The 22220-nt window shown below is 41.3% G+C and overlaps 1 protein-coding gene across 6 annotated transcripts in view; it reads right to left on the bottom strand.

Moving 5' to 3' along the window:
- LOC116943189 (A-kinase anchor protein 6-like) overlaps positions 1-22220 on the bottom strand; it is a 120087-nt gene that overhangs the window by 91966 nt on the left and 5901 nt on the right. For all 6 annotated transcript variants that reach the window (XM_032955825.2, XM_076067574.1, XM_032955826.2 and 3 more), the window contains exons 3-7: positions 17226-17474; positions 11908-13995; positions 10023-10145; positions 7461-7557; positions 6100-6278 (exon numbers count right to left, since the gene is read on the bottom strand). In XM_032955825.2, coding sequence (XP_032811716.2) covers positions 6100-6278; positions 7461-7557; positions 10023-10145; positions 11908-13995; positions 17226-17474 — 2736 coding nt within the window. The remainder of the gene's footprint in view (positions 1-6099; positions 6279-7460; positions 7558-10022; positions 10146-11907; positions 13996-17225; positions 17475-22220) is intronic.

The following is a 22220-nucleotide window of genomic DNA, read 5'->3' as shown; positions in this document are numbered from 1 at the left end:
GTAAGGGGCGATCGTCATATCCCTAGCCGGCACTTCCCGGGGGGAGGGGGCTGGGGGATGTTTAGATCCCCCGCGTCCCTCCCAACGCGTGGGGGCTGAGGAGTGTACTAGGATACCACAGACCCCCGCCCCTCGGTAGGGAATTAAGATAAAAGACGGGGACCTGAGAGAGATGGGATCTTCAACAAGCCGAAGCCAGAAGAACCAGTTAAAGATCGAAGTCCAGCTAGCTTGACACCCTGGGACTCCTCTGACCCGCTGCCCTTGTAAGGGCCGGGCAGAGCAAGCCAGTGGTACGACCCCAGAGCCTCGGAGCCCGACGTCCTTCTAAGGGCCGGGTCCGTGTGGCTGGTGGTCAAGACCTGCGCCTTGGCTGGGCCAGGTCAGCTAGCCTCCCTTAGAAGAGGGCCGAGGTATAGCTAGGGAGTAGGCGAAGTTTAGCTGGGGAATACCTCCCCTGAGAGCAACGGGTGGAGAGGCCGTTACCTCTTCGGGTGCTACGCTGTAACGGGGGTTTAAGGGTTAATAAACGGTGTCGTCTCTACATCGTCTCCGAGTCCCAGCAAGTCACTACACATGCACACATAAAACAAACGTGTCGAATATGGTTTTTCATCGAGGTTGGCCAGGTCACTCATTCGCCTGTGTTCAAATCCAGGTGCCACCTTGTGATTAAACCGAGTTCTCAAGTGTAGTGACTTGATAGTTTCAGGATTCACCAATAACTGCACAACAATTCGTTTTTCATCATTATTGGCAACATTATGACAATTAAAATATATATATCAGTTTGATTGCCACACGACATTTCCCTGTGCATCGCCTTTCGTGTGAAAATAAGATATCAGAAGTAGTTCTACAATATGAGAATTGGTTTTCCCCTTTTTTCTGACAACAAAACAGGTGTTAAGATGTTAAAACATCAAACTAGTCTCAAAACGGTGTTAGACCAGAGGACGCCAAAAGGCGTACACAGCACAAAGACAATGTCACTATCAGAGTACACAGCACAAAGACAATGTCACTATCAGAGTACACCGCACAAAGACAATGTCACTATCAGAGTACACAGCACAAAGACAATGTCACTATCAGAGTACACAGCACAAAGACAATGTCACTATCAGAGTACACAGCACAAAGACAATGTCATTATCAGTGTACACAGCACAAAGACAATGTCACTATCAGAGTACACAGCACAAAGACAATGTCACTATCAGAGTACACCGCACAAAGACAATGTCACTATCAGAGTACATAGCACGAAGACATTGTCACTATCAGAGTACACAGCACAAAGACAATGTCACTATCAGAGTACACAGCACAAAGACAATGTCACTATCAGAGTACACAGCACAAAGACAATGTCACTATCAGAGTACACAGCACAAAGACAATGTCACTATCAGAGTACACAGCACAAAGACAATGCCACTATCAGAGTACACAGCACAAAGACAATGGCACTATCAGAGTACACAGCACAAAGACAATGTCACTATCAGAGTACACAGCACAGAGACAATGCCACTATCAGAGTACACAGCACAAAGACAATGTCACTATCAGAGCACATAGCACAAAGACTGTCACTATCAGAGTACACAGCACAAAGACAATGTCACTATCAGAATACACAGCACAAAGACAATGTCACTATCAGAGTACACAGCACAAAGACAATGTCACTATCAGAATACACAGCACAAAGACAATGTCACTATCAGAGTACATAGCACAAAGACATTGTCACTATCAGAGTACACAGCACAAAGACAATGCCACTATCAGAGTACACAGCACAAAGACAATGTCACTATCAGAGTACACCGCACAAAGACAATGTCACTATCAGAGTACACAGCACAGAGACAATGTCACTATCAGAGTACACAGCACAAAGACAATGTCACTATCAGAGTACACATCACAAAGACAATGTCACTATCAGAGTACACAGCACAAAGACAATGTCACTATCAGAGTACACCGCACAAAGACAATGTCACTATCAGAGTACACAGCACAAAGACAATGTCACTATCAGAGTACACCGCACAAAGACAATGTCACTATCAGAGTACACAGCACAGAGACAATGTCACTATCAGAGTACACAGCACAGAGACACTGTCACTATCAGAGTACACCGCACAAAGACAATGTCACTATCAGAGTACACAGCACAGAGACAATGTCACTATCAGAGTAATGAGAGCTCGGGTGAGCAGCTACATCATTGGACCTCCTTTGCCAGTACCAAAATATGATAATAGGTTTTTCCCTTTTTTCTGGCAACAAAACAGGTGTTAATTCTACAATACTCCCTTCTGTGGGTCATTCTATAACTCAAGTTATGCACTGCTCTGCAAGGATTCCGAATGGATACTAATGACAACTGGAATATAATTAGAGAAAAAAATGCTTCACTTAATTTGGCGGACCAACTCTGAGAACATAAAAATCAGCTTGCTACAAGTCGAACACCGTTTGCAAGCCATATAATAAGTACGCCTCCTGTGCCGTTGAAGATTATTGCTCAGGAGACTTTTGAAGTTATTACGTGATGTCACCTTCCAGGGTCATCTTCCTATGCCACGTGGTGCACTGCTCGCTATGAAAGTTTCACACAGAAATTTCCTAGCATCGTGCCCTGGATGTCGACGCCACATTTGGAATATAATTGAGAGGAAAAGCTAAAGAGTTAAATTGTATTAAGATGACCCACAAATGCAAGCTCTGAATATGTTTTCAAGAGCCTTCAAGCAAGAGATTACAAAAGAAGAATAAATAAAAGTTATCCAAGTAAATGAGTTGGAGTAGTAAATTGTTCAGTTCTATACAATTCCCACAATCATATACTTTGTGCATTATAACAGTCACATAATCCATTTTCATCTGGTGGAGCTTCGCACTTAAGAGACCAGAGGGATTCAGAGAACCGCTGCATCTTCAACAATTCATGGTCCGGCTCCGATTTCAGAGAGCAAAGGACTTCCCCGCGGCAATCACATCTGGATTCACAATCGCAATAGATTTCTCGCCATGAAGTTTGCGAAAACATTGACGCAAAATTCTGCTGCACCGGTCAAGTGGCATAAAGAGCTTTCAATGTGGTACTCGGCATGTGTCACTGCACCCACGTGTAGGCAAAGGGATTGCCGTGCAATTTGGTTTTGAACGAGTACCACTTTGTGAGGAAGTCAACAGCGTTTGTCCTAGGGATAGACTTGCCCCCACCATATGACTGTTGAATTTCCACAACTGGCTCAGGGACGTAAACAGGAAAAAAGCACTGCTCTAATACTCCTTTGAGCAGGAAATCACTTCGACTTTCGAACATTCACATACTCAGGATAAATCTGCCAAAAATACTGAGTGTTTTTTTTTTTGCTGATTTGACGAATTAATGAAATGTAAAATCTGTTAAAATCTCTTTGTCCACATTAAATATAGCTAAAAAAATATTATTGATACATCTGCATTCTTCCCCGTCAATTATCCGATAAGAAAATTTCAACAAAGCAAATACAACTAAGCCGTATCAATATGCTAAATTTAAATATGTACAAAAAAGCATCTGGACATGATTCAGATAGTTAACTTCAGTAGCCCCAATATCATCAAATTTTAAGGTATAAAACTGAATTACCGAAATGTATGATACAGGCAGCTGGATATCATACAAGAATGATCACAATATGCACATTCACCTTCAGTTGTGAGGATTAATGGGACGTGAAGATACATGGTGCAAACAGCGATGCAGTTTAGAAACTTGCATCACGAGCTACCGGTTTATGTTTGCCTGTTGAGCCAGAGCATATATGTGTTATTTATTGTATTTGTGCATGCCAACAAATGCCACGAAACACATACCAAGCTCTAACATTTAAATAAATAGAATATACAGTGAAACGAGCTCTTTATATAATGCGCAGGGTATTTTTAGGAAAGGTTTACAATGACTGTTGCTATTAAGAATGAAGCACAGCTGGGTAATTTCGAGACTTTGTACATTTCAATTGGGGCGAGTGACTCATCGTTTCATGTGGAACAAAGAAGGCTGAAAAATACGGCTGAAGACGAGCAAATACAAAAGACATTTACATAAAGTATTTTTGACAAAAATAATCACTGGACGGACATTACAGGAAAATGTAACAAGAGTATGTACATCTAGGGAAATTATGAATTTTGGCGGCTCAGGATAAAAATCATGAAAATAGAGGTGAGCGAGCGCAGGACGGAGTGCTTTAGAAAAAAATGATAACGAAAATCAACATATCAAAAAAAATACTATTTTCCATCAGTGTATATTGCTTTATTTGACATGTGGATCACACACATGGACCAACTGAGAACAACATGGGGAAAAAACTGCTCAAAGAATCATGGAGAGCGGCATAGTGGGAATCACACAAATATAAAAGGGAAATTTGTAAATGTGTGTCTGTTAGAAATGTTTAGTATACTTCCCAACATGCAACAAACTTGAAATTTGGCATGTGGGTAGCTTCCAAAATGTACACAATGAAAAACGTATAAAAATAGACTTTTGCATTGGGGGGGGGGGGTGCGCAATAATGAGCATATTTTGTGGTGACGTCACATCTGTGATGTCACCCGCATGCGGCAGCGTGACGCAGTGTGCCTGCTGACGTCACGCACCCCCCCTCCACCCTCCGCGTAGGCCGTGTATTAATCCAAGACAAGAATCCAAGTCTTGGGCGAAGCTAGTTAATACATATAAAAACACAGTGACCAATTAGATCAAATTGACTATTAAGTAATGTAAGCGGGCTTGAGCAGGACACGTTGCTTTGCCAATGGAAAATGTGGAGGTAATAGTGGAAAAACGAGTGAACATGCCCAAGAGTTCAACCACTCGAAGCATGGAACAATTATACTAGCTCATCGTCAATAGATGATGATGGAATGTGGCATTGTAGGAGCATTGCGAATGCCAACGACGAGGGTATTTATCCAGCAGTGGATTGACCACGGCTGATAATGATTGGTAACTATAACACGTCTCCAAGCTGTACCCGTGGGTAAACCTTGTTGCGATATGGCCAGCGCCGTTTTTGGGGTCTCCACCCACTAGGTAGTGTTCAGGATCCATCCTCTAGCCTCTTGAGTGATCACCACGCATTTGTGACGGACTGAACTCATAAGAGCACACAATAACAAATGTTCAGACTTACTGGACGTCATTGATAAACATCTTTTGGTGAACTTAATTGTGTTCAATAACTTATATTAATAACATTAACTCAGCCATTAATGCTTGTGCATCTTTTCAAACAATGTTAGGTTACGGCTTAATTTTTTTACATCTTTTGACACTAACAAAATGTGTTATATTAAATAAATCCTTCATATTTGTTTATTTTTTATTAACAACAGACAATGCCAAAAATGATAACAAGAACAGGAAGTTGCACACAATATTAATCTTCGAACATATTCCTTGTGCTGAATACGGGACTTATTCCAAAGACTTGTTGTAGACTAATGTACACGTTTTGTTATCTTATCATAAAACAAATTTGACCACAGCAAAACGGCACACTGCTGGGATCTGAGAAGCGCATGACAGTAAAGGGCGTTGACATTAAGAGTCGAGTAACCTGCATAGTTCCATGCCTCGACACGGACGGTTTTTCAAAAGAATTACACCAAGTGAATGCAGCCACTCGCCTTTGGGGAGTGTCACAACGTTTAAAATTGCATCAATTACAAAATAAAAAACGAGCGCGCAAATAAATAAAGAATTTTCCAACGGCACCACGTCCGCCGATACGCCGTGATTGATTCCTTTCATTGCTCTTGCAGTGTCCTACGCGGCAAGGTGCGTGCGTGCGACACAAAGGGAAGAATCGCAGCTCGCGCTCGCGATGCACGGCGCCCGTCAAAAAAAAAAGACGCGCCTTTCGGGCAGATGAGCTCGCGCGTGCTGCTGCAGCAGCAGCAGCAGCAGCTGCTGCTACTACATCCCGTAGGTCCACTGGGAGGCTGGGAGAGCAGGCGGTGTGTGGGGGGTGCAGGGTGATAGGGATGTTGGGGGATGGTCATTCCCGTGGCGGTTACCTGCGAAGCACCGGCAGCGACGATCTCGAGGCCCCCGCGTTCCGACAGCGCCTCGGCGCCTGTGAGGACGTCACACTTGATGATTGCGAGGGCGCGCTGCACCCAGCCGTGCTGACGGCAGATTTGCTGCTGCAGCTGCTGCCACTGGCTCTCGATGCGATCGAGCGTGTCCCTCAGACCTGTGCCGCACATGCAAGCCGCCCGCCGCGAGCTTATTCACGACGGTCTCTCCCATCATCTAGAAATGCCTCACAAGTGAGACTCATGGCTCACTGTAAAGGACGGTCTCTCCTGCATTTTGGGATGTTTGGCCAAGTCCTAAATGGGTGTCTTTTGCTCGTGGCAGGAAAAAAAAATTTTGGTGATCACGGTTGCCGAGCACAGGCCCAAAAGCCCAAAATGCCAAGCGGCCGGCAACAACCAGCGATATCTAAGGTGTCATAGATTAGAGTTAACGCATTTTCAAAATTGAGCAGGGTTATAAGAACCTGGGAAAAAAAGACGAGCGGAGGGCAATCCACAGTCGAGCAGCACAAAGGAAGAATTAAAAAGAGAAAAGTCTTGACCTTGCAGCATTGTGGTTAAACACAGTATGGATAAGACAAGCTGGTGGGCCTGGAGAAGATAATTTGCAAGTGTGACGGGACAGCACTCAAAACATTTGAGCAATGGTTCAGCAACCTACTTGCTGTGCTGCTATTTGCCACCTCAGTCCCGTAGGTTGAGTGTCACACGCATTGTGAGCGATGTGCGATTCACCAATCCCACCTCCGAATCGCAGGATTAAAAAATGAGCGTCACACACTTCCAGCGTGCACAGCCAATACTACCATGCAGTGCCACAGATAACTTTGTTGTTATTTGCTGAATAATTATGTGAAGTCTTTGTTTATCATAAGATATTTATGGCATATTCCACAGCGTTAAAACTAATTATAGCAATGATGAGAGAATGCCCTGTAAGTCTGCCAACGTGTTGCCTGATGGGCCTTTATCAGGAGCAAGCCAGAAACATGAAAGGAAGTCATTAGGCAGACGAATTAACAATGCAGCAACGGTTTCGTCACTCAAAGCATCCAGGTTGCTCAAGCACTGCTTTTTCAACACTGAAGCCATAAGTATATTTTTGTAAATATGTAAGCACTGTGCTATTCGGATTTTTTTAAATTACTGTATTTAAGTACCCTAATTGCTATTGTTTTGAACACACCAGCCATAATTATAAACCGATGCTGAAAAATGTCAGCCTTAAGATTACCAATATTAATTTGGTGTGATTCCAAGATTATTCTGCAAATGAACGGCGGTCAACCGGTTAACGGACTGTTCTATGATGATTTACAATGGGACAAGACACTCACCAGATTTTTGAGAAACAAGAATTTCCAAAAGTCTTCTGCCTTCTTGTACGACTTCCTCTTTTAAAGTACAATGACTGTCCACGTTAAGTTTGAAGCACTGCAAGCGAACAACATCTGATTTGAGTGTGCGTTATTAGAGATTAGCACATGGCTGAACAAGCCTTAAAATATATTTGGTGGGCAACACATTAATACACAGCTAAGTCTTATTCAATAAAAACATGAAAAATAATTAGGGCTCACCTTCATCTCACTAAATGAGAAACAGTGCTGCCAGGCCAAACATATTCCCCTCTATTACCCGCTTAGTGCGGCTCGGATGCTTAGAGTGACTGATAAAAATCATTAGCAGGCTGCTTCGAAGTTGTAGTAAGCCTGATGTCGACGCGGAGTATATTTAAATAAGTTGCAGGCCTTATTTGGGCTACGGGCTGCAGGTTTCTCCAGCACTGGATTAGCCTGTCGTCAGTTGCAATTGGTTTATCAAATAATGCGTGAAACATAATTTGTAAAGTTGAAGTTTTTTAAATATAAATTGGAAAAATGTGGCTTAAATAGGGCTTTAGACACATTCTTTGGTTCTTTCGGTAAAGTCACGTAGATATAAAAATAGTAATAAAAAATAAAGTGAATATAAATAAAAATGGGAAAAAAACACATTAATGAAGACTGTAGCCTGGTTCTTAATCGGAGTGTACTGGCAGTCTATAATGTAGACTGTAGCCTGGTTCTTAACCTCGGTGAGCGTACTGCCAGTCTATAATGTAGACTGTAGCAATGGTTATTAAACAGAGTGCGTGTACTGGCAGTCGATAATGTAGACTTATTCTTGGTTCTTTCAGTAATAAAAAATACAATTAAAATAAGCTACCCTCTTAACCAGGAAGAGGGTAGCTCTCCAGTGTTTTCAGGTTGTACTGCATGTAGTTCGGGTGTGTCCGACGATTCGATCCACGTGGTTCTTCAAGGACTGAGATGGCTCCCAACACATGGCGCGAAACGTCGGACCATGGTGCCAGGCAAACAACACGCGGTACATCCAGAAAACACACTGCAGAGCTCTTCGGCACAACTGCAAGAGCGACGCAGTTGGGACCTAAGTGTTCGAGCGGTACAATGTTGCCACCTTTTGGTCAATGATTGCATGTACAACCTCATGCTACTTGCCCATTTCAACAGCGGCACATAACCAACACAAAACAATACACACGACAACATAAAACACCCGTCTGCCACCCACCTTTAATTTATTTAAGTTATCTACGTTTGAAAATTAAATGAGGGGATCTATATCAACGTACTTGTTATAACATCGAGAAGTTAACCTGATGCCGGATTAGTTCGTTCAAGAGCGAGTCGAGTACCGCCAACCCACATTTATAATTGCCGACGGTAACCTCTAACAGCAGAGGGCAGCAGTGCACAAAGACGTTATTTTATTATAATGTATTATTGTCGTTAACCCAGAAATGCCTGAGTCGGGCTGAACGATTAATCGATTTCAAATCGAAATTTGAAACAATGCGATTGTCAAATCGCAAAGCCTGCGATTTTTTGCGATCTGAAAAGTCCTATTATTTTCTTATTGCAATTGTTTTATTTGTTATTATAACTTTATTTTAATCTTGACTTAAAGCTTTCGTGACTGCAGTAATTCATATTCTTTGGGTCTTTCGGTAAAGTCACGTAGATAGGTTCAAAGGAAAAATAAATAAAAAACTACGTTTCGTTCGCAAGACAAGCGTTTGTCACCCTTGTTATTATCTTTTAACCTATCTACGTGACTTTACCGAAAGACCCAAAGAACAACTTTATTTAACTTTACAATTGTTCTATGTTTGATTGTTCTATTTCATTTTAATAAATACATGTTCTCATCCTTGCATTCCAATATATAGAGCAGTTCATATTTTGATGGTATCACGTGGTAATGCTCCATCACATGTTTTAAATCTATAACACAGTGACTATTGAACTGAAGCTTGACTTTAAAAAATTGAATCGCAAATCAAATCGCAATATCTGTCAGAAAAATCGCAATTAGATATCTTCCCCAAATCGTTCAGCCCTACCTCAAAGTCTGCTGACCCTTACTCCGGAGGTGTCCAACGAGGGTCATTTTACACATTTGGAGCATGACGCCGGCACACAACAGTCGTTACTTTGGCGAATTACATCATGGGGAACTTTAATGGTCACTGTAAAGCGGATGGGGCGCATATGTACGGCCAATAACACCAGCAGGGATATCCATCAATAATAAAACTAAAAAAGTTCGGAACCAAGGTGGGGAGCAGCAGTGGCCAGCGGTTTACGCACCGCACTGTGAATCCGGCTGCCTGAATTCCATACCCAGCCATGGCTAACATCATCCGCAGGTCCCCTGTTGTTCCTCGCACCAACCCTTCACCAATCCACAACGGCCAGCATCGTGAAGCACGGTCAAACAACCCTCATGGCTGACATGGGATGGAGAGGCATTCTTCCAACAGTGGATTAACAAAGCTGTAAATGATGTATACATATAATTACAATTATTGTAAATTAGGTACTAAGACTGACCAGGTGGGTTTCCAGGTAGACCTTCAGGTGGTCTATTTCTGCCTTTGGGGGTGTCCAGTTTTCGGTTGTCTCCATGGCATCATACAGCCAGTCAATCAGCACATCAAGCTTCTTTACAAACATCTAAACAAGATTGAAAAAAAAGCATCACGAGTCAACATGAATTTAATTGTTATTTTGCAATTAGTTTGCAGGAGCTGTGTTGTGGTTTGTTGTCCTTCCCCTGCACCTCCAATTAGCATTGTTAGCTACGTACAGTGTGAAAGAAGTTCAACATATATACAGATGGACTTTTGCATTGTAAGCTCGGAATCAGAATCTTTATTTATCCTGGAGATCATGAGGGATAGCAATGGCTTAGGGAGGCTTTCATCCAGCAGTGGATACATCATGACAGATTATGAAAACACTACAGACCAGCTTTGGCAGTGCCTTTGGTGCATTCCCACCACTGTGACCTTATACCCAAGCAAGGTGACCGTGTACACAGTGGTGTATAATTGTACTATTTTTGGTTCAAGTTAAAAGTGGATTGACTGCCCCCCCCCCACAACCTTGCCCCTTACCCAACGGCACTGCTAGTGGAGACAAAGGTAAGTCTCATGCATTGGAAATGCCTGAATGCCCAACAGAGAACACGTGTTTGCCCCATCTCAGGTCAGCTCACACCCTCTCAAAAATACAAACTGGCATCATAGGAATTGTTTTATTTGTACGGCGATTTCTTATGTAATGCTGATGGTTCCACTCGTTTTGGATCTCGATTTTTAAGCAGAGTGAAACATGGTTGAATACACTAATAATATTATACGAGCAAAAAATGTATGACAGAAAACTTATTTGAACATATTTTTTATCAAAACATCAACAAAAACAAAACTACCTCCTGGAGTTGGCTTATTTCTTGCAACGTTATTTAGAATTTTTATTTAAAGCTTTCGTGACTGCAGGGATTCATAGTCTTGGTTCTTTCGGTAAAGTTTCCTTTCTACGTGACTTTACCGAAAGAACCAAGAATATAGATTACATTGGTTTATTTCCTGTGTAAAATTCGCAAAAAAACTGAAAAGCATATTAAGTACATACTCTTTGGTTCTATTCGGTAAAGTCACGTAGGTAAAAAATAAAATAAAACAATAAAAAAATATTTGTTTTATTTTTTACCTACATGACTTTACCGAATAGAACCAAAGAGTATGGATCCTTGCAGTCACGAAAGCTTAAAATCTACATATTAAGTACGTGCGACCATTAAGGTTCATGCAACATGAAGTGGAGCACAGTGGTTAGCACAATGCGCCATGCGTCGTGGGTTAAATTTCCGGCAACGGTTAACATCAGTGGCAAGTGATCTATGAACCAGTTGTTGGCCTAAACTTTACCAAACGTCACTGTCCAGCATGAGCTCAAATTATGTCACAGCATGGGGGTGCCAGCAGTGGATTGAAAATAGTCTGAAAATTATAATTATCAAATACAATAACAGGCGGCCTTTTTTTATCAATGGCCATGCGTCGTTTGAAAAATAAATCTCATGTTGAATAAATAACATACTTTCTGCTGGATGAATCGCCATGCTGTTGGTCATGGTGGCTGTGTGTGATCTCATGTCAGCACGCTGATCATCAGTGTGGGTTGGTGAAGGGGGAAGTTTTCCTCGCCACTAATTTTAGCTGCGACCAGGAATTGAACAGGGATCGCTGGGTTCATGGTGAAGTGTTGCCAACCACTGAATAAGAACTCCACCATAATCAGCCATTTTTAGATTTACTCCAATCAATATCCATTAGAGGGGCTCTCTCGAGCTCCCTCTAGTGGAAGACCTTCTGCTAGCAGCGGCATGAACGAACAATTTCTGGGTTGCACCTTCACTTTATTACCATACCTCGATTTTTTCCCAGATGGCTGTGTTGTTGATCTGGTGCTCAATGTCATCTTGTATCTCCTTGATCAGCTGTGAATGGTGGCGACCACAGTTCTGCAGGGTGGGGGGCCTCCCCTCGCTGACTGGACTACTCGCGTCACGTGGCTTCCAGCCGGTTTGTTGGGCGCTCCGGGCACTTTCACTGCCCAGGTTTTGGTCTTCTTTTAAAGATCCACAGAACCCACCCTCTTGATAACTGCTGGTTGAGAATTGTACAGGTGACATCCCATCAGACATATCACAAAGAGGGCCAAATTCCACAGAGTCACACACACTCAGTGGCCTTTCATGTGGAAGAGAAACTGACAGTTTGCTTTGACCCATCTCTTTCTCTTTGTGGCGTGGCCTCTGGTCACTTGCATCCTGACTTCTAATAGAAGAGATGTCTTCAGCAATGCTTCTTGCTGTTCCAAGGTCGCCAATGCTCAGAGATGATCTGTACAATGAACTTGTGTCTAACATATCCACCAAGTTCTCCAGATTCTGTGCAACAGCCTCAGCCTCTTTTAGCTGAGTGGGCAATGCGAGGAATTCATCAGAGCCATACCAATCGTCCGTCTCTGTAACAGTCCGTTTTTTATTGCTCTTCTTCCCACGGCAGCTCACTGGCATAACTTTAAATGCCGAGATGTGATCCGGCGACAGGCTTTCCCCTTGAGGTGGTCTTTTGAAATCTTCACCAACATACAAGAGATTTGTAACGTCGTGGGCTGCAACTGCAGCTGTGCAAAATGTGTGCTCGTGTGCTCGGTCATCCTTTAATAACGGTGTGGACAATTGTTGGTTGGTTAATTTGTTACATGTAGGGTTATTATTCTCATAGATTTTTAGTTGATGCAAAAGGTCATTCAACTCCTCGGTATCCTCCCTAGTTCGTCCATCTTCATGGAGTGGATAAGCAAAATCCAGCATCGCTTCATACTCCATATCTAAACAGCAACGACTCGACGACAGTGGCAGTCTATTACTAAAATAATCAATTGTTTCTGGCGCGGATAAAACAGACTGCATTGAACTTGATTTGGTTCCATTAAACCTTCGAAACGAACTTTCACCAGCCGGTAATAAATTATTCATATTTACAGACTTGCTTCTACGCAGGCGTGAGTTTGAAGTGGACAGCTCTGCCCTATAATGTAAGCAGCTTCTCAGATCCTTCAAACTTCCATTGAACATTTGGGAATGACCTCTTCCATGCATTGATGAATGAATTGAACCGAGGTGAACAGGGGAATAAGTATATTCTTCTTCTTCATCCACTTCAACCTCATGTCTGTTGTGGTTACCGTGAGAAACTGTGTTCTGTTGTAATGCTCCCAGAGACCTTCGAGAGTTTGAGTAGAAGCCCTGGAACACAGCTTCGTCGAAACACGCACTTTCATTTTTGTTAACCGAGCCGGAACCGTCTTGTTCTGCTAACATGTTTTCTGACAGACCTCTCCTACACTTTGCATTCAGTGAAATATCAGAGTGAACAATATCATGCGACTTGTAGTCTGTTCCACAATTGTTTGAGTTGCCATCAACAGACATTGAAGCCACATTGCTGGATTGAAAAATACTGTGCTCATTGGTGGCCGCTCCAGAGAGCTGAGACTCATTTAGCAATGCACTCGTGGTCTTCTGTTCAGGCACAAGTTGATGTGCAGACCTCTCCTGCAAGGTCTCGGTATCAGTCTGTATTCTTTGAATGAGTTGCTCGCTTTGTAATGCCCCAACGATCTGTGAACATTCACCATTATCTTCCTTCTTGCCCTGCTTAGACGGCCAAGGTAGCTCAGAAAATTCCATCCTCAAATCTTTAGAGAAGTGCGTCTCGTATATTTCACGTTTTGTGCTTAAATTGGTTGATGCACGGAGTTGTTTTTCAAAATCTGTATTACACTCTTCAGAGCAGGAAGATTGTAATGGGACGTCAAAAGATTTAAGCAATTCATCCGATGGAATATTATTATAACAAATGGGAAGCTCACTTTTTATAAACAATGTTTCACGTGCTTGTATGGTGTCAATATTACCGATGACTTCCTGGAACACACGTTTCTTATTCTGGAACAGAGAAAACACACGTTTTTGATTAATTTTAAATCTATGTAATAGTTCATCAACTCAATTAAAAATATTATATAACACATTTTATTTTAAAAAACATTGAATGCACTTCTTAGATTGTATTACCATTACATTAGAATACAGGGTGTTTTAAAATGGACCCAATGTCAAAGCAAAGCGATTTCAAATCGTGTCCAACTTTTTAAAACACCCTGTATAATTCTATACAACTTGATAGAGATTAATTTATGCTGTTGTATTTCAATGAACATACTATGTAAAATAGAATACATGTTTTATTTCAATGAAGTCATTATGAAAATGTAATAATTTTCATTACAATCTGAAATATAATATAATTCTAATATACATGTATGCCTGAAACCATTTACGTATAGGTGATTTACCCAGTGTAAATATGTAAACGAGAACCACATGTACACTTGTTAATTAAGACATTTTCAAATAAATTCCCTCTGGGCTAACGTGTGAGAAAGTAATGGTTTGGTTTCATGCTATGGCCTCTATTTAGGCGGTCCAATAGGCTCGGTCTCAAGGGAAGATTCATGTCAGATACATCACATTAATTCACACTCTTCTACTATTCCCATTGTAGAAAAGCAGTTAAGTGTATAATGAGGCACCCTAGGAAGGTTTCACGGGTTGAGGCATTACAAGAAAATAATTTCACCAAATCTGAGACAGTGATGACTTGATGACTTCAGCTGGCAACTTAATGCATCCTATACCCAAATTGCCTTTACTGTGCTTCAAAAAAGGTCCTTGACATTCTAACGCATCAGCCCTTCATTTACCATTACTTTAACAATTTCACATTTTTTTATTCGAAAAGACAAACTACCGAAAGTCACGCACTTTCAATTAAATTTATATTTTACATTAATACACTGTTAATCAGACGCAGAAATGTTTCATGCAATTACATTTTATTTATTTTCAGAAACTGCTGATGAACATTACTCTTCAATACAGACCCGTAAAGTGCAGATATTGTTTTTATTCGGACCGACCCTGCCATCTGGCAATCGTGGTCACCTGTAGCAACGGGTACTTGGAAGATGCCAAGACACCACAAAAGGTAGGGTGTAAATATTTGAAGCCATTTAGAATTTAATTACAGATCTTAAATGTGCATTTAAATTTTAGTAATAACAAATTCCACAATTTGTTATCGACAAAAACATTCTGTTTGCCTGAGATTGAGAACAAACGATTGACAAATAAACCGGGCAATTAAAGGAGGAAAAGGGAGGGGGGAGATTTACTCATGGTAAAAAAAAAGTGTTTTGTGTGGACAAATTGAACATACGATTACAAGGTGACTTTCCTTATCTTTCACAGCAGGACACAGCCATGCCCATAAAATCCCATCTAAGGGGGCAGCCCTGGGGCACACGGTATTACTGGAGCACAATCTCGCTCTTTAATTGTAAACGCTGCATCTAAAATCTCTCCAGTCGGGGAGGCCTCCAGGGTGGCAAAGCTTTTTGAAAAGAGGCCAGGCACCATCATGACCCCTTTGGTGTGTGTGTGTGTGCGTGCCTCCATTGCAGACCTTTATAATGCACGCTTTGCAAAAAGTGTGTTTTTCATTTATTAACGTTTGATCAAAAAATATATATATACACATCCTATTTCACAGAATTGCACAGCCTACTCAAATGTATTGCTTTTAATTGGGATTTAGCAAAGCTGGAGATTTTATTGGGTAGGCCGTTCATCCAGCAGTGGATAGATTATGGTTGATGATGTGAAAATTGCTTATTTACAATTTAATGTACAATGTATCGATGATTTTACAAGTCATGACATTTTAGTCATCTTATCATATCGCGTGAGCACACATGAAGAATGACTGACAATCAAAAATGTGTGGCCATATATAAAAGCATCAGGGCCATTTATTCACCAAGCAACCAGGCTGTTTTTAATAGCCCATGCTGGTGTCCAACAGAAAAGCATTTATAAACTCTGCAAATGGGCATACATTATCAAATTTGTCCAGTTTTACCTATGATACCAAGTAGTCATAATTTTCGATTTAAAGCTTTCGTGACTGCAGGGAATCATCTTCTTTGGTTCTTTCGGTAAAGTCACGTAGAATGAGAATAACACAAGCGGCCTTCTTCAGTCGTCCCGACAGTTCTGTTCTTTCACCTGAAGAAAGCCGCTTGTGTTTTGGCCGAAACGTCATGAGAATTTTATTGTCTTATTTTTATTTTATTTTATTCTCATTTTACGTGACTTTACCGAAAGAAGCAAAGAAGATAGTCATAATTTCTTACGTGTGATCTTAAACGATAACCTTTTGTAATACTGTCAGCTATATTTTCCTGCTATTAGGCTATGTTATAGGTGACTATTCTGAGTATTTTTGATATGTGTGTGTATGTGCGCACCACTGCCATTTCATCCTATTCATTTGTTTGAAGCACTATCTATTCTCAATTAATTCCATCACAGATGATTATACATTCAATGGGGAATGAGATGTACATCTTTAGGGTCTATTCTGGTTAAATAATATACAAAACACAACCGATTCATGATAATCGAATCATGACCCTGAATTGTGACAATTTATCGTACCTTCAAGAGGGGAGAATTATTACATTCTTAATTTTCATTTCTGACAAATCTATTTTGCTTTTCGCCAAGGTAAAGCCTATGTGAGTCTCATGACTCTTTTTCAGGAGGGTTCTGTCAAGTTTTCAGAGTAGGAGGGCGAAGGTTGCAATCCAAAATCCTGAGTAATTTTGCAGTGTAATTCTTCAAATTTGGGCCATGACGCCGGCCCACTCTTGTGAATGATGTCTGGGGATCTTTGACGTCGACTGTGAAGCTGACTCCGCGTAGTATTTGTTGGTTAATACATAATAACCAGAGTGGCTGCTGGAATGAAAAACTGAAAGTGGTGAACGCGCAACTTCTCCTGCAGGTCACTTCCCCAAATGAAGTTGCATTTAAAAAAGGGTAAATTAAAGGTAACTGGTGCAGCCCTGCAATTTCCTCCTCAAACTGCTGCAGACAGAAGGATCTCCATTCGAGTGAGCTCTATAACCCCTCCAGGAGGGTATTTCCGCCAACTCTTCCAAGCCATACGTCTCGTCTAGACGTTGCGCTGCAACTGGCAGGTCAGAATATATGGAAAATATATACATTACATGCCCCGTGTCAGAAAGGAAAAGAGTGGTCAAATGTCTTACATCATCCCAGTATGCCGTCACCATCGACGCTCGCAGGCTCCGAGCGGCGGGCGGATGGCGCCCGTTGCTCTCCCGCAGCAGACGTTCCCGGAGCACCTGGAGCGATACTCGCAGCTGGTGCCAGTGCTGGCCCGCGCGCCGCACGGCTCCCGGCACCGCGCACGCTGGGGAGAGGAGCCTCAGCGGGAACTCGGTCCCCAGCAGGGAGCGCACGCACTCCGAGCGGCCCGACACCTCCACGCAAATCTCCTGCCGCGACGAGAGCGAAAGAAAGGTGGAGGTTACGGTGAGAATGCAGTAAGCTATTGGCATGGTCCACTAGCTTACGCAATGTACAATGGGGTTCTTAAAAGATGAACATTGGCGGCACGGTGGTTAGCAGACTGCACTATGAACTGGCAACCGTGGAGTGGGTGCTTTGTTACATTTTACATTTCTGGCAAAAATTAAGTTGCAGAATATAAAAAAAGGTGCAAATGTCATGGTGCAGCCAGCAGTGTATTGACACGGCTGCGAATAATGTTATGAATTATAAAATACAAATAAGACAAGGAAAGCTTCAAAAAAACCTAAAGGTTATTTTACAGTGGGTGTCATAACAACTTTTTTTTTATAATGCTACAGGTTTAGTGCGGCCTGGAAGCATATTATTAAGTAATACATCTTACAATTACTTACATATATAACATATTAATTCACTGATTACTAATCTCCATAACAGAGCTTTTTTTGTGTTAGATCGCGTAAATATATACATGTGTCGTTAAAACCCGCCACCACCCAACACAGCCAGTTACGACACAGTTATACTTACGAGATCTAACCCAAAAACCTTTAATATGAATAATATTCTTCTTTGGTTCTTTCGGTCAAGTCACGTAGAATGAATAAAGAAGATGAATCCTTGCAGTCACGAAAGCTTTAAATCGAAAAAATGAATAATATTGTTTGCAAAAGCGTACATGTGAAAGAACTAAATAGAAACTACATCAATATAATCAATGTACTCAATATATTGATGTACTTTATATTTAGTTCTTTCACATCGGTTTATTGTATGATAGTTGGGTAGTTGCAGTTCTTTAGCGTCAATATACTAAATTCCTCTGTTGATATGTAAACTCTGACTTTAACATAGCTACTTCCGTGACCAGTTACATGCTAATCCCTCACACTAACATCATGCTAATATCCCAGTTACATGCTAATTTCTGACTTTAACATCCTGCTAATCTCTCACATTAACACAGCTACTTCCATGCTAAATTCTTCTGTTGAAACTCCTTTGTCAAAGCGCTCTGCTCCTCCCACCCAGCTTAAAATACACTGCCAAGTTTAGCCGTGTTCATTGGAGCGCTGTCTTTCTGACAGTTCTGTTTCATCACCTGAGGAAGGCTACTTGTGTTGTGGCTGAAACGTCGTGAGAATTTTATTTTATTATGTTTTATTTTTATTATTTTATTATTTCCCTTCTACGTGACTTTACCGAAAGAACCAAGAAGATGAATCCCTGCAGTCACGAAAGCTTTAAATCGAAATCTACTTGGAACAGCTAACAAAGATTTGATCAGGTATTAAATGACGAGAAGACAAACCAATTAAAGCAACGTCATAAATCCCTCACCTTATATTATTTGCCTCATTGTTAATGATTAACACATATGCACATTTTTTTTTACAAAAAATAGGATGGAAATTAACATTCGGCAATATATGATTTGGAGCCGAGACAGCAGGATAAGCATGCTTTTTCCATCACTAAATCACCCTGTAGGCAAATTATCCTGATTATACCCGATCTCGTCAGATTTCAGAAGGTAAGCCTGGTTCATATTTAGATGGGTGACTGTCTGGGAATACCAGGTGGTATGAACGTGGGTTGAGGTAGCCAGGAGATAACAGTATAGCAGTGGATTCTTTAATCTAACTGTGCAGAGCTTTGAGGGTCACCCCACAAATGTGATGGAGTTTCATTGAGTTATCTGCTGAAACATGCACCAGCATAGTTTGCCAAATATCCCAATGCAGCATCCTCTTGAAAACAGTCTTGAGACTCAGTGAGGTTTTACTTAGTATATAAATAAAATTATCACGATGAAAAAAAAGACTGTTACGTGAGGTTGAAGGTGGTGCCCAAATGCTTGTCCCTGCGCAGGTGCTCTTGAAGCCAAAAGTCCAGTGTACACCCAGCTAATACATCAGGCCCAAAATAGAAATCCTCTAAGAGAGCACAAATTACTAATGACAGGCATTGTACAGCAAGGAAGGCAATTATGCAAAATTGTATTTCCCATTGTATTTCAATTACATTGAAAGCAGGATAGTTTTCATTATAATTGTGCTCATCATAATAGGTTAAATGTGATAAAATACATTACAGTACATCAAATATACCCTCCTTCCAAGCTGCACAATGACTCATAAGGGCTGGCCCCTGATTTCCCAGGAGAACACATGTTTTTATGGTTTTTTTTACCACAAACATTCCGATTATGGAGTCACTTCCTGCATAATTTATGTAGGCAACCCCAAACAATGGCACTCAGTTTTATAATCACACTCTGGTTAATGTACACAACTTCGGCAAAGCGAGAATGCCTGGGCATAAAACGACATCAACAGCCAGGAGTCTTAATGTGCTTTTCTAATACCTTTATGTAAACTACGACTTATCCCAATGCATGTTTATGACCATAAACTGCATGTGACTACAGACCCTATCACACAGTAAATGCAATCATCATAAAGCAGAACGGCAGCAGCTATCCAGCTGAATCAATATGAGGCTCAGGTGCCCTATTGTCTGTCGAAAACGAACGATATCGCGCTAAAAGGAAATTGGGGCTTCCACTGATTTCCATTGGAACTGTTCATCAAAGACAAATAGCTACAGATTGCACGGAGAATAGCATAAAATCAGTCAACAGTGGCGTATTGAAGGTGATAGACTGATAGTCTTACCTGCACAACTCTATTTCTCTGCAGTCTGTGTTTAACCTTGCCAGCCCCAATGATTGTTTTACTCTTGCTTGTATGGAATGTACAGTTTGAAAAGCCCTTTCAAGCCTTTGCATAGAGACTGCACTGTTGTGGTTACTGGTTACCACCATCGTGTCCTTTGGCATTCAAGCTTGGTTACTTTAGCAATGCAAAATATGATGCGAAAACAATTAGTTTAATAGCATCTATGTAAGATGATGCATTTTTGCAGTATATGGTCTCCTGCAAATGTAGCTGAAGACTGTAATTGAAGGTGGAGTGTTGGCACAGTGACCGTCAAACTGCACTGTGAACCCCAGTGACCTGAGTGGGTTCCTGGCAATGGCTAACATCAGTGGTGAGCGATATCTGAATCGGTCCTGAGCACCCTTACTCCACCAACCTGCACTGGTCGGTGTGGTGAAGTATGGTCAAACAACCTCAATGACTGGTGCGGGTATGCGGTCTTCAACCAGCAGTGGATTGACAAAGGGCTATACTGCACGTTATATTTTATTCTTAGAATATACCTGGATTAATAATGCTGTTGTCTTCAATATATCAAGCAAGTTTTATTCTGTATTTAAAGTTGTATATTATTTATTGGAACAAACTCTGTTATGCTGAAATGTAGAACTTTTTTTGGCCAGCAACCCTCAATTCAACTGCCTTCAAGGAACACCAGTTACACTAAGCAATCTGTAAACCATTACCAGATGACAGCATTCCAATTACCCCCCCCCCTTTCCACTCCCCCCCCCCCCCTCCGTATTTCTGTTGCTTAGTGAGCCGTTCCAAATTCAAGACACCCAATCGAGTGTTTAAAGCACAAACGAGACCATGGTTTCATGATGAGGACCAATGACCATGATGAGTTGGCAGGAGAAACTGACTTGGTCAAATGTATGGAATATCGAATCTGACAACTAAAAGCAGTCCTGCCATATATATTTTTTTCATTTAAGGAAATATACTTATATCACGATTATCATCTCCTTCAACAAAAAACAGGGTGGAGTTCCTTTGTAAAACTAAACATAACAATGAAAATCAACATTACAACGTAGCAATAGAAGATTGTGTTTTTTTTTTAATTTGAATATTACCTGCTGACATAGGAATAAAAAAACATGGACATTGACAAAGAAAATGGAAAAGAAAGGCTCAAAGAGTGTGCGTAGGCCTAGAGAAGTGCACGCTTGGAGTTTCACTGAAATGCATGACGATGAACACGGGGATTAGAGGAAATACACAAGTTATAAACATAATTGACTGTTAATAAAAGTAACTGGGCTTGGGTAGGACACATTGGGAAAGGAATGATGGCTGGTGAAAGGGACTACTAATAACAGTGGCAGCCAAAATAGGAAAGATGCCTGAGAGTACGACGACTGAAGAGATGGAAGGTAAATATCAGATCGTGCATAGGAGCTCGACAGATTGTTTATTACATCACAGGATTGAGAGGCATTATTTAAGCAGCGGACAGATCGTGGCCTATGATACCATTGCTACAATATAACGGACACGATTTTTCATCGAACTCAAAACATAAAAAATCATATACAGTACTCTTGATAACTGTACAGCATCTAAGAAGTTTACATGTCTAAATTGTTATAGTTCAATGTGGCTTTGTTTGCATAAAGATCCTATCGCTTTAATTGCAGGCGGCTGACAGTATTTCCCGTGTTTTAAAGGACATCCTTTTATATTGGGTGTGTCTTTCAAACAAGCAATTCCAGGGGTTAGTAATGTTACAAAAACTGCCATCAATACCCACCATATCTGCATACAGATCACGCGATCAAGATACTTCCCAGCAGAAGGAGAGGATGACACAAGATCAATTGTGGGAAATGTGATAACATGGACTGATAGAAGCCAGAATAACGACATAGACCGCTAAGGACTGCCTTCAAAGCATCGTTAGCACCCACATGATCATTGTGGTTAAGGGATAGTTGATGTAGATGTAACACGTATCCAACCGCCTAACCCTGGCAATTGGATGAA

The sequence above is a fragment of the Petromyzon marinus genome, chromosome 17 (assembly GCF_048934315.1).
Source record: "Petromyzon marinus isolate PM22_M1 ecotype Great Lakes invasive population chromosome 17, UKy_Petmar_22M1.pri1.0, whole genome shotgun sequence".
Lineage (NCBI taxonomy): Eukaryota > Metazoa > Chordata > Hyperoartia > Petromyzontiformes > Petromyzontidae > Petromyzon > Petromyzon marinus.
The sequence above is the reverse complement of the archived record's forward strand: the minus strand, read 5'-3'. Positions and strand labels throughout refer to the sequence as shown.